The sequence below is a fragment of the Triplophysa rosa genome, linkage group LG12, assembly GCF_024868665.1.
Source record: "Triplophysa rosa linkage group LG12, Trosa_1v2, whole genome shotgun sequence".
Taxonomy (NCBI): domain Eukaryota; kingdom Metazoa; phylum Chordata; class Actinopteri; order Cypriniformes; family Nemacheilidae; genus Triplophysa; species Triplophysa rosa.
In genome coordinates this window covers 23,418,369-23,429,855 of record NC_079901.1, presented here as the reverse complement: position 1 = coordinate 23,429,855, position 11,487 = coordinate 23,418,369, and the positions used below count along the sequence as shown (strand labels likewise).

The 11,487-nt window shown below is 39.9% G+C and overlaps 1 protein-coding gene across 1 annotated transcript in view; it reads left to right on the top strand.

Moving 5' to 3' along the window:
* The window catches only part of si (sucrase-isomaltase (alpha-glucosidase)), a 37,183-nt gene extending 28,089 nt beyond the window's left edge, over nucleotides 1–9,094 (top strand). The window contains exons 31-38 of the mRNA XM_057347657.1: nucleotides 2,692–2,840; nucleotides 3,407–3,491; nucleotides 3,700–3,756; nucleotides 3,929–4,053; nucleotides 5,276–5,364; nucleotides 5,454–5,503; nucleotides 6,531–6,701; nucleotides 8,855–9,094. Of these exons, the coding sequence (XP_057203640.1) occupies nucleotides 2,692–2,840; nucleotides 3,407–3,491; nucleotides 3,700–3,756; nucleotides 3,929–4,053; nucleotides 5,276–5,364; nucleotides 5,454–5,503; nucleotides 6,531–6,701; nucleotides 8,855–8,929 (801 nt within the window). The 3' untranslated portion in view covers nucleotides 8,930–9,094. The remainder of the gene's footprint in view (nucleotides 1–2,691; nucleotides 2,841–3,406; nucleotides 3,492–3,699; nucleotides 3,757–3,928; nucleotides 4,054–5,275; nucleotides 5,365–5,453; nucleotides 5,504–6,530; nucleotides 6,702–8,854) is intronic.
* The last annotated feature ends 2,393 nt before the right edge of the window (nucleotides 9,095–11,487 follow it).

Below are 11,487 nucleotides of genomic sequence, written 5' to 3'. Positions count from 1 at the left end.
GAGAGAGAGAGAGAGAGAGAGAGAGAGTGAGAGGGAGAGAGAGAGAGGGTTATTTCAGGTCATAATTCTAACGCTGCTGTCGGAGCCTCAGAGTTCACTGGAATCACGCGGGTGTCTCTCTCATCACGCTAAATCGCATGCTAATGGAGTCAGAGGCCAGTACATTTGGAATATTTTTTTTTTGCATTTAGCTCAAAGAGGAAGATCCTGTCCATTCATACATTTTAACGCCGCATTCCACACCGCATCAAGAAAAATAACGAGAAACGGGGGAATGTGCCGGAAGATCTAGAAGTCAAAAGGTTAGACAGAATGAAGGCTCACGATTTGGTCGTGCTTGCTAAGGTGTTGATATTATCGCTCATTTGTGGGATTGACCGGAGCCCCAATCTACCTGTTCATTTATGCATTTGGCAGACACTGTTTCTTGAAATGACTTGCAGTGCATTTGACTTGCAGTACGTTTGGGATTCTTGATTGGGAATCAAACCCGTGACCTTTACGCTGCTAACACAATGCTCTATGAAATGAGCTAAAGGAACGCAATTGATATGATAACTTTAAGTACCGTACATAAATGAAACTTCAAATTACGCAGGTGTTCCTGTTGTTTAAAGTGATACTTCAGCCAAGAAACACAATTTACCCTCACCGTCAAGGCATCTTAACTGAATATGACTTTCTTCTTTCAGAATAATGCAGTCGATGTTACAGTATACTGTCACGTATCCTTTTTCTTCCAAGCGGGAGAATGGGAGTGAATGGGGGGGCAATTTTTTGAAGCTCCAAAAAGTGCATCCATCAATCAAAGATGACGCATTGTCGTCAGTTCCGGTGACGAACGTGGAATTTTTCGTTTTGTTCCAATAGGAGACTGTCTCCTCTGTGCGGGAGCTTTCGTCACCATCATTTGCCGGAAAAACAAGCCTCTGGTTTACGTGCACCCGAGGTATAACGGAAGTAAGATATTATAGTTAATAGCGTTGTCAATATGGATATTTCTCTTAAAAAAAGGTCTTCTGAAGCGAATCGATGCATTTGTTTGAGACCACGGAGCCGTGTCGAGCAGTTCTTTGATCGATGGATGCTCTTTTTGGAGCTTCAAAAAATCGCCCCCCATTCACTCCCATTCTACCGCTTGGAAGAAAAAGGATACGTGGTAGTATAACTCCGACTGCATCATTCATCAAGAAGAAAGTCATATTCAGTAAGGATGCCTTGAGGGTGAGCAAAACATGGGGAAAATGTCTTTCTTGGCTGAAGTATCACTTTAAGCCATCTGACAGCATCAATATGCTTAACATCCTATAGACTTACATTGAAAGAGGTGTAGGGCATGGCATATCTAGGGAAAACATCCTGATGAAATGTATGACTTGATTGTATTGTACGTCACATTGAATAAAGCATCTGTCAAATGCATTGTAAACATACAGTAGTTATGTACCTTATTGCCTGCAAAAAGAAAAGCAAAGGTCACCTAAGAGGAAGATCTTGTCCATTCGCACATTTTAACGTCGCGTTCCACACAGCAGCAGGAAAAATAACGAGAAACGGCGGACAAATTCTTTGATATAGGAGCAAACTAGAATTTTAAAGTCCATACGGCCAAAATTATGATATTTTTTATAAAACGTCGACATCTAACTAGGGCTGTCACAATTATTAAATATTCATCTCATAGCAATTGTTTGACCTAATCGCGATGGTTTCAGATCATCGCAATTATTGCACATATCTATAGAAGACACAAGGGGGAGCTGTAGTGCATCTGCAATTAGTGAACCACCACAACACCATCACCTTAAAGCATATACCATAAAAATAACCTGCAGTACAATTTAATATTATTTAAGATTACCAAAGATAACAAAGTTTTATTAACAAAGAAGTAAATTGTTTATGTAATCTTGCAAGTGAGAAAAAAAACTGATTAGAAGCTTTTCTGTGACAGATAGCATTTTAATGGTGGCTTCAATTCACCCCTGATCAATTTACAAGGACATGGCTGTTGTATTATTGACACGTAAAAGCCTACACCTTGATGATGACCCCATTTTTTTCAATGTACTGTATTACCAAAAAAACATAGTCTTATATTCAGACCAATAATGATTCATTTCAAAGCCAAATAAAAAATGTACGAGAATTAAATGTCAAAGCCCCAAAACAGACAGTTAATCGTAATATCGCAATGATTTATTAGGCAATTAATCATCAGCCAAATTTCATAATCGTGACAGCCCTACGTCTAGACTACTGTATGCTACTGTACATAGAAAACCACATACGGAAACATTTCATTTTTAAAGTGTTTGTCCAGGTTTGTAAATTAGCGGTCACGTCTGTGAATTCATAACACTTGAGAAGTAATTATCAGGTTCACCTTTTTCTCTGTGAGTATAGGAGCTCACCCACCACGGTTAACAGCACTCGACGTGAGTGCTAGTCGCAGAGAGAGACACGTACAGGCCAGACGACAGGGCAAAGCGTCTCTCTGTCTGGCACACAATTAACATTCTGCCCGTACACAGACACAGATGTTCAATGCGGTGTACGTCTGGAATAAGCGGACCACAGCTGCTCGCATTTGAATCATAAAATAACAAAATATAGTTCTGGCCAGAAGCGTTTATTCCCATGGTGTCAGAAAGCATGATGTAAAGAATGTGATTTTCATGTTTTTGACAGAGGCAAGATCCCGTGGCGTGGGGAGAAGCGTTCGCCTCTATGTCTCGTGATGTGTTGATCGTTCGGTACACCCTCCTTCCCTATTTGTACACGCTGATGTACGAAGCTCACGCGCATGGAAACACCGTGGTCAGACCCATGCTACACGAGTGAGTATGCTTTAGCAGGATTAGTTTACCAAAAAAGGATTTAATGAGCCTTGTGTCGTCCCAAACCTTTACTCTATAATGCCATTGAGGCAAACCTGGTGCTTGAAGCACAAACTTGAGAATTTGAGAAGAAGAAAACTTTCCGAGAATGTCAAGAGAAAGTTAAATGGATTTGGGATGACACAAGGACAGTAAAAGACCGAATTTCTCCCGGAATACCTCACCATTACACCTTACTTTCTCTGTCGCACTATTTTTAATCCGTCCTTACATTCACCAAATTACATCTCTCCCAAAGCATCATGGGAATGACTAATCAGAAGCTGGGCGAGAACCTCTGTCTGAGTGTCTGAATCTAGTCTTTCATTGATTTTTCTGCTCTTTACTTCCCCCCTGACCTGCATGTAATATTCCTGTTCTACCTTCTGTTTGGATGATTTATTGGACCGAATGTATATGATTTTGTTTAGCATCTTGACCTCAGCATGTTTTGTTATGCGCAATCTATATCAAGTCTATTTTTCGCTCTGTTCAGTGATGTTTTCAGCGTTTGTTCGGTATTGTAGGTTTGTCACCGACGAAACCACGTGGAGCATCGACAAACAGTTCCTCTGGGGTCCCGCCCTTCTGATCACACCCGTTTTGGACCCGGTACGCAAATAAACAAATTCCAAGCTATTTTCACACTGCAAGCATAAGCGTTCAATTCCTATTTTATTTTGTCTGCATATGTGGCCCATTTCAAATGCATATGAAATGAATGTTTTGGTGTTACTTTCAGTCAGTAAAGACATCAACGATGTACAGTAGCATCTTCCAGTTGTTTGTGTTGTCTTCTCACTGATTTTGTTTCGCGCAGGGTGCTACTATGGTCAGAGGCTACGTGCCAAACGCCCGCTGGTACGATTACCACACGGTAAGCGTTATTTTAGCATGCAAGTAAGCATTTTATTAGCAGGCGTGCAGTTCTTTAGTAGCAAGGTTTTGTAAGCGAGTCTAATAAAAAACCTGTCGTAATACAGCTGCCGTCCAAACGACGTTGATTGTACATCAAAGCTCTTATGTGTTTTATGCGATTAATCGTGCAGGGTGAAGCTGTTGGGGTTCGAGGACAGTTCTTGAATATGGAAGCACCCATGGACAAAATTAACCTGCATGTGAGAGGAGGACACATTCTGCCCTGGCAGAAAGCCGAGAACAACACACGAAACAGGTTTTTCTTTTCAAATCAATTTTACAAATGTCCAAACATCCTTAAAACAACCGATTGTAAGTATTAAGTCTATGAAGAATTCGGTAACACTTTAGATTACGGCCCGCCATGTAGCGCATAATTAAACAGCACCTCTACAGTACATGTCTGTAGATAAAGGGGAACAATATGTAAAGTTTGGGGACTTAAGAGGTAAGAGTAAGGAAATAAAATAAAACAAAATGAGGGAACTGCATGCCATATAAACATCCAAATCAAACCGCTCTTGAACTACTTGATTATAGTCTCAAAAGATCAACGTTGATTTTGCACATTTTACACTTTAAAAATCATCAAAATAACTCATAATTAAAAGAAATTATTTGTTACCAACAATCCTAAAATCAATTAAAACAAAAAGAATCCTAAAGTCAAAAATCTGTCAAATTTATAGTGGACAGACAGTCTGCGTGCTTCATTCGTGCTGTTTTGCTTGCGCAAAAACCGAACACATAATTATTTCCCTTAAAAAACCCTTATTTCATGTTTGCTATAATAATAAAACAAGATCCCCGTACTTAATATCCACATAGCTCATTGTGATTACAAAAACTGTAGTGTAGTTCACGCTAAGATTGTTGTATAGCATACTGCAGGTCATCCGTACAACGTTATGATAAAATAGTTACCCCTTAATTTTAAAATACTTACAGTATAAATTTGTTTTATTCTTTATTCCCCAAACTTTGGATATTGTTTCCCTTTACCTACAAATATGTACTTTAGAAGTACATTATTGTTACAATTAGTTACGCTGTAATTTTGGTTTAATCATGCGGTACATTGAGGGCTGTAATCTAGAGCATTACCGAATTAAGTCTCGTTTTCAAGCCACACTTTAGTGATGTTTATGCATAAAACACACAAAAACGCCAAAGGTTATGTTAAATTTTGTTGGTGAACTAGGCAGGATTTTTTGCTTTTAAAAAAATGTCTACATAATACGCAACAAAAGTGAAATATAAATCTCCAGTGTTGCCATGGCGCCATTCCCAAAAAAGCAGGGTTACACCGTATATTTTTTATCCGTGACAATTGAGTTTATTGATTTTTAGCAGCTAGGTTTAAACAGCTTGTATTTTTTCCAGCCTATAAAGCATAAAAAGATGCTTTCCTGTTCTCTGTGCCCACTTGTGGGTCCGGTTGATATACAGTAGTGTTGACTCTTTCTTTTCTCTTGTAGCCGTGTGAACCCTCTGGGTCTGATTGTTGCTCTCAATGATGATGGTTCAGCACATGGATCTCTCTTCTGGGATGATGGAGAGGGAATCGGTGAGTGTACGGATCTGTGCAAGTATAGTGTTTTGCTTCCAAAACATTGTCTTGTTTTTCTTATCATAATTTGTCCTGTTTGTTCACAGACACCGTCAAGACAGGACAATTCCTGTTGACGTCTTTCACCGCGTCTGAGGTAGGCCCACATCAGCATGATTTGCAGAAAGTGTGTTTTTTTGGATATTTTTGGATTGCGGCCATGCACGGTTGCCATTAAATGCAACGGGCAATCAAAGATTGCCGTCTCACTTGAAGCCAAACATCTGCGGCCGCTCTCTATTTGTGACAAAATCCGGATCCAAAACCATTTCACGCTGTAGCAGCCGAGGGCCGTTTGGCCCAGGTCAGAGCACTCTGCACTTCCTCGTGGGTCTGATGTCATATGTGCTGAGATTAATAAAGCGGGGGGGATACACGCCTCTGTGGAGCTGCGAGGGGGTCTATGTAAAACAAGGTCAAACACAGCAGGCTCGAATCGTCGCAGAACAGCTGTGACATAAATCCCAGTTCTATTTTACGTTGTTTTTTACAAAATGTGTTAATGTTCGTTCCTGGTGAGATCTAGAAGGGTGAATATCACGAGCATATTGTCAAGAGCAAGACAAGGTTGTGTTTCAGCACAAAATCATGTGAGGGATTAAGAAACCATTCCTGTGACAATTAAGCTCATTTTTTTCTCCTTTAATTGTCCCATAAAGGATAAAATATTATTTCATTAAATATTATATATAATACTATACTACACTAATGACAATGTAATGAGAATCTCTTTATAATAGTTGTATAATGAAAATGATGTCAGTAAAATGTAAAGTGTTATAGTCGTAATGGCCCTGAAACGGCTTTCGTTGTCTTAAAGCACAAAAGAAAATAATTGAAGGAATTATGTTTTTCATAAAATAAATTCACTCTTGAAATAGCACAATTTAATAGCCGTTATTAGCACTAAACGTGAGCTTGTTTTCACTTGCCGATTTTTTTCCATCTTCATGCCCGTCTTCTATCTCGACTGACCAGTCAATACGTGAAATATTGGTCCATGTGAAAAGAAAAGAATACTATTTGCATAAAAGCTTGGGCTTTGACATTAGGCTTGTTTGCTTATAAATGGTCTCGCGTTTGCTCTAGTGTAATAAATAAATGTCCTGTTTATTTGTTTTCAGAGCGCTCTGTCAAGCAGGGTTGACGCAAATGGTCTGGCCCCGGCTGACAGACTGACCCTGGGTGTTGTGAAGGTGTGGGGGTCAGGAACCGTGCCCATCACTCAGGTTACCATGAGCGTGGATGGAAATCCGAATGTCGACTTGGTTTTCAAACACGACCCGGCAACAGAGGTGTGACGCTTACTGCAAACATATATCAGGCCCACGTATAATATATTTTTTTATTCTCAATATCAGAATCAGTCACACAGTTATGAGAAATGGTACAGAAGGGAAGATGCTTACAAACTGGAAAATGTAGTGTATAGAAATCGTGTTTGTCAATTGCTTTTTATGTATAATTTATGTGTCCATTTATTTACATTTTCTTATGAAATTAGCTGAATTAATAATTGACTTACAGAATGTCTGCAAAAAATAAATTGCATGCACATGGACTGCACGCTGTCTAATAATAAGCATGCAGGCAGAAGGCGGAGAGACTGAGATTTATATGAGTCATGAGAAAGATGGAAGGTGGAAAATGACAAAGCAGCAGTGTGCACGTGGATTTGAATAACTAGTGTTCCAGCACACACGCGATCATTTATCTTTCTTAGTATTTCCCAACTGCATAATAACTCTGAAGAGACGGAGCAGCTCCATCTGTCTCCACGCCGGTGTGTTTGCCTCTGTCGGATCAGATGTGGCGTTTCTCAGCGAGTCTCTCTAACACTTTTTGTTTTTCTTCATAATGTCGTAATGAGTTGATAGACAGAAGAGGCCTGTAATCGCACAATATCAACACTGATGTGATTTTACGCTTTCCGCAGCGCGGCAGTAGCAGGATATGGTGGCAAATTTCTCAAATTTCGTAGTCATAAATTCATATTTCCGTCCGTTTAATATTTAACTTATTTATTAAAACCAAGTCTAAATCGAATGTCTTGTGGCGTATTTGCACTCTTAAAAATGTTGGGTTATTTTCAACCCAGCGTTGGGTCAAAAAGGCCGTAGGCAGGGATGGTTCTAGGGTGAGTGGATATCCGGGGCTTAGCCCAGAGACATCCAAATATGTGTTCGAGTATACATTTCGTGTTGAAAAACGTAGGAAATGCGAGCTGCGGCACTTTCTATTTGGATCAAAGCTCCTGGGAGCTTGGGCTGTCGTGGCGTCTGCCGTTGCTAAACAACCATGAGCCGTGTTTGCCGTGAAGACGAAAAGGTTTCAGCAAAGGATAAACGGATTTTCAGCAGCTTCACACTTGGAAAAAGCAGCGTGTCTCACCACATGCATGTGTAGCCGGTCTTACTCGCCCCGCTCTGTGCAAGCCTCGAACCAGCGTCGGTCCGGCATGGGAGACGGGCGATCTAACGAGGAGGCTCAAGACCGCAGCCTCTAGCGTCTGTCACTAGAGCACCTCTTGAGGTTGACGAGTGAGGTTTACTTGCACAGCTCACATCTCTCTCGCAGGCCTCCGTTACACATGCGCAACGGCATCGGCAAATTGACCGGAATTCATTCATTTTCAATGTGAGCCGGCAGCGGTGCGGCGCGTCGTGCCCGAGTTGAAATCTTGTCAACTTTATGGTAATGAGCTATGACGTACGAACGTAGAAGTCTGCCGCTTGAGAGGATTCCAGGGAACGCAGTCCTGTAAACTTTGGTCTACATCAGAGCGTCCATGAATCTTTCTACAGCGATTTTTGACGCTCTCGACGGCGGCGGTGACGTAGTTAGTAGTGTGGACGTTGGGTTAAATTATCCAGAAAATGTTTATGCTTGACCCAACAATGGGTTGAACCAAACCAGCATTTTGGGTTGAAACAAACAAGCATGGTTTAATTTTATGGTTTTGTCTGTTATTGACTTAGTGCTAGGTTGCAAATAACCCAGCATTTTTTAGAGAGTACTAACTGATGTTTTTATTATTAATCTGTATTTTATAGGTCCTTCACTGTAAAAAATGCTGGGTTATTTTTAACCCAGTCAATAAGGGACAAACCCAAACGTTGGGTTAAATTAACCCATAAATTATGACCCAACAATTGGATAAAACAAACCAGCATTTTGGGTTGAAATAACCCTGCACGTTGCAGTTTCATAACCCAACGGTTGGGTTCGTCCCTTTTTGACCAAACGTTGGGTTGAAAATAGCCCAGCATTTTTTTTTTTTGAGTGCTAGAAACCCAAGATGGCTGTAATGATGTTCTCAGGCACTTTAATGACCATTTCGTTGAACTTTGACCTCATATGGGATTTGTTGCTTTCATTTGTCCGTACATTGTCTCCATTGTGCTATTTTTTCACTTGAATAACTTTCTTTTTCTCGCTTCAATTTCAGGTGTTAGAATTTGATGTCACATCACAACATCACACTCTGGACAAAACCTTCAGCATCAGTTGGAAGACAACATAGAGTCACATGAGTAATGCTTTAGCAATGAGTAATCGCATGATTATCTGTATTTATGAATGTTGAGCTGTGCATATGTCTGGTAATTTATTCAGCATTTCTATCTGAAGCTTTTTATAGTAGTAAATTTTAACATGATGTTATCCTAAAAATAAAGTGTTTTTTAATCTGGAAAATGCATTGGTCTGGGTCTTATGTTTTACAGCGTTTGGCTGAACTTGGAAGGTTGAATTTCCAAGGGCGGCATTTGGGGAAGTGAGAATATAATGATAGCCCTAATTATCCACAAGCACGGATTTAAATGAGGGAAGATACCTGCCGGGCCCGCTTCACGCACCACTACGTTTTGATGTAGGCTAATGATACAATAATCAATTATTCATTCTACAGTAAACATAATGATATCAATTAAGCAATGGAGACTGTAAATTGATTTCCGCTCTAATTGGCAATCATGGAGAGCCTGAGACATGGATGTCTGGGACTCGCCTTCCATATTTAGTCGCTAGCAAAAAACAATGATAATTGAGATTTTTGTATCTAAGAGTGAAACAGGATGGAAGTGTTCCAACTGAGATGGTAATTATTTGGGGTTTTTTACTATGCGAAAGGGGTTTATCCAATGCATGTATTTAATTAGCGAAGAACAGCGGTCCGATCTGCCCCGCGGCTGGAGTCCGACATCAAATAGTAACGCTACGTTGCTCCGTTTTTAGATGGGAAAAGAGTGCATTTCCTTGTCAGGCACAAGGAGGAATACAATTAGTTTTCACAAACTTTCAAAACTTCTCTGCTATGAAAACATCAACTCAAAGCAACTTGATTGGGATCTGTGAATTTAACTGCCAGTCTGTTAAAGTGACGCATGAATAGCAGTACAGCTGTAAGTTAACTCGGAGAAAGATTTAAAATGGCGATGTAATTATTGTTTAACCTCGGGACCGACTGATTTGACTCGCTGATTTTATGGTAATGTTTGCTTTAACCTTCTGCAAACTTGCTTTGTTTGTTTCCTCAGCTCGCGCCGACCAGACATCAGTCAAAACTCAGGTACATTAAAACAATCAATGTGATTCGAATGAATCACAGACGGAGGATGTCGTCTTGATTTAACCGACCCTCCAAACAAAGGCTGTTTGTTATATTCAACAGAATGAGAGGAAAGTACTTGTGTGAAAAATAGAGAGGGAAAAAACAAAACAAAAAGGCAACACGAAGATGAAAAGCGCACTCGAGTGACTTCAAAGCTTTGACATGTGTTTGCTGTGTCTGTATGCTGGAATACATTACAAAACACGGATCCGGAGCGAAATAACAAAAATGCATTGAAATACAAGATTAAACCTGTCGTTTGATACAGATTTCATCTTTGGATAACCAATGATACATTTATTTTACCATTTTTCTACACGTGGGTCCGTTCGGTTGTGTTCCAGGTTAGACGAACTAAAACTAAAACAAGTGATACTCCTCACGAATAATTTACCATGGTTTAACCTTTTTTTTTTTTTGATTTTGTAAACCTATAACCACAATTTAGCCACGGTTTTACTAGTAATTTAACCACAATACGATACAGTATCAAACTATACGGTATTTGTTAAAACCTCAGAAATGTCTGCGATACGATTCGCTCAATGTATCAATATTTAGATATTACTTGCCTAGTTTACACAAGCAGTTACATTTTTTATAACTCACAAAGCAACCAAAATACTGTATATCAAATGAACGTTCAATTCAACTCTTTGAAATGTGCACACTCTCTGTTCCAAATAGGACATTTACAACAACAAACTAACAACAACAAAAAACACTTAGACGGACGTCACGTGAGGAATGAGGACGTGCGGACTGTCAAAATAAAGGTATCTCACATCAGTATTTTATGTGTGGCATCGATATCGATAGAAAGGTAATCGATGCATTGATTAATATCGAAATATTGTTACACAATAAAAATGGTAATCTGCCAAAAAACATAATTACTACACTTTATTCTCCTAAGAATAAATATTTCTCCTAAGGGGCAAAACACACACACAGTTATTTCAACACAGTGTTTCTCTAAAAGTGACGCTAAATTACTGACAGGTCCAGTAAACGGCCGTCTGCAGTTTCTCACGAGTCATTTCACCACGTGACAATCGGTGACACGGCGGCGCGCCCACACTATTTTCCCTTCACTTCTACGTCAGTTACATCTGGCCGCTGTCGACAGGGGGCAGAGGGGACGATACCTCATAATTGCAGCTGCTTATGCTTGGCTTCACGCTGAAGGCTATGACAGGTGTGTGTGAATGCATCGTATCGTCTTATTCAGTCTGATTTGACTTTCATTTCAGTTTGGGTGCTAATGGATAGATGAAAACGGAAATGTGTTATATGTGCACTTTTGTGCGCGCACACACACACACGTAGTAACATGTAGTTTGTAATTGTGAGCAATAATTTGGTGCAACAAGCCATGTGTTGGTCCAAACTGAAAGCAAACGTTGTTCTACATGGTTCAGTACAATAACATGATTTTTTTAGTATGCAGATGCATCTTAAATGTGGAG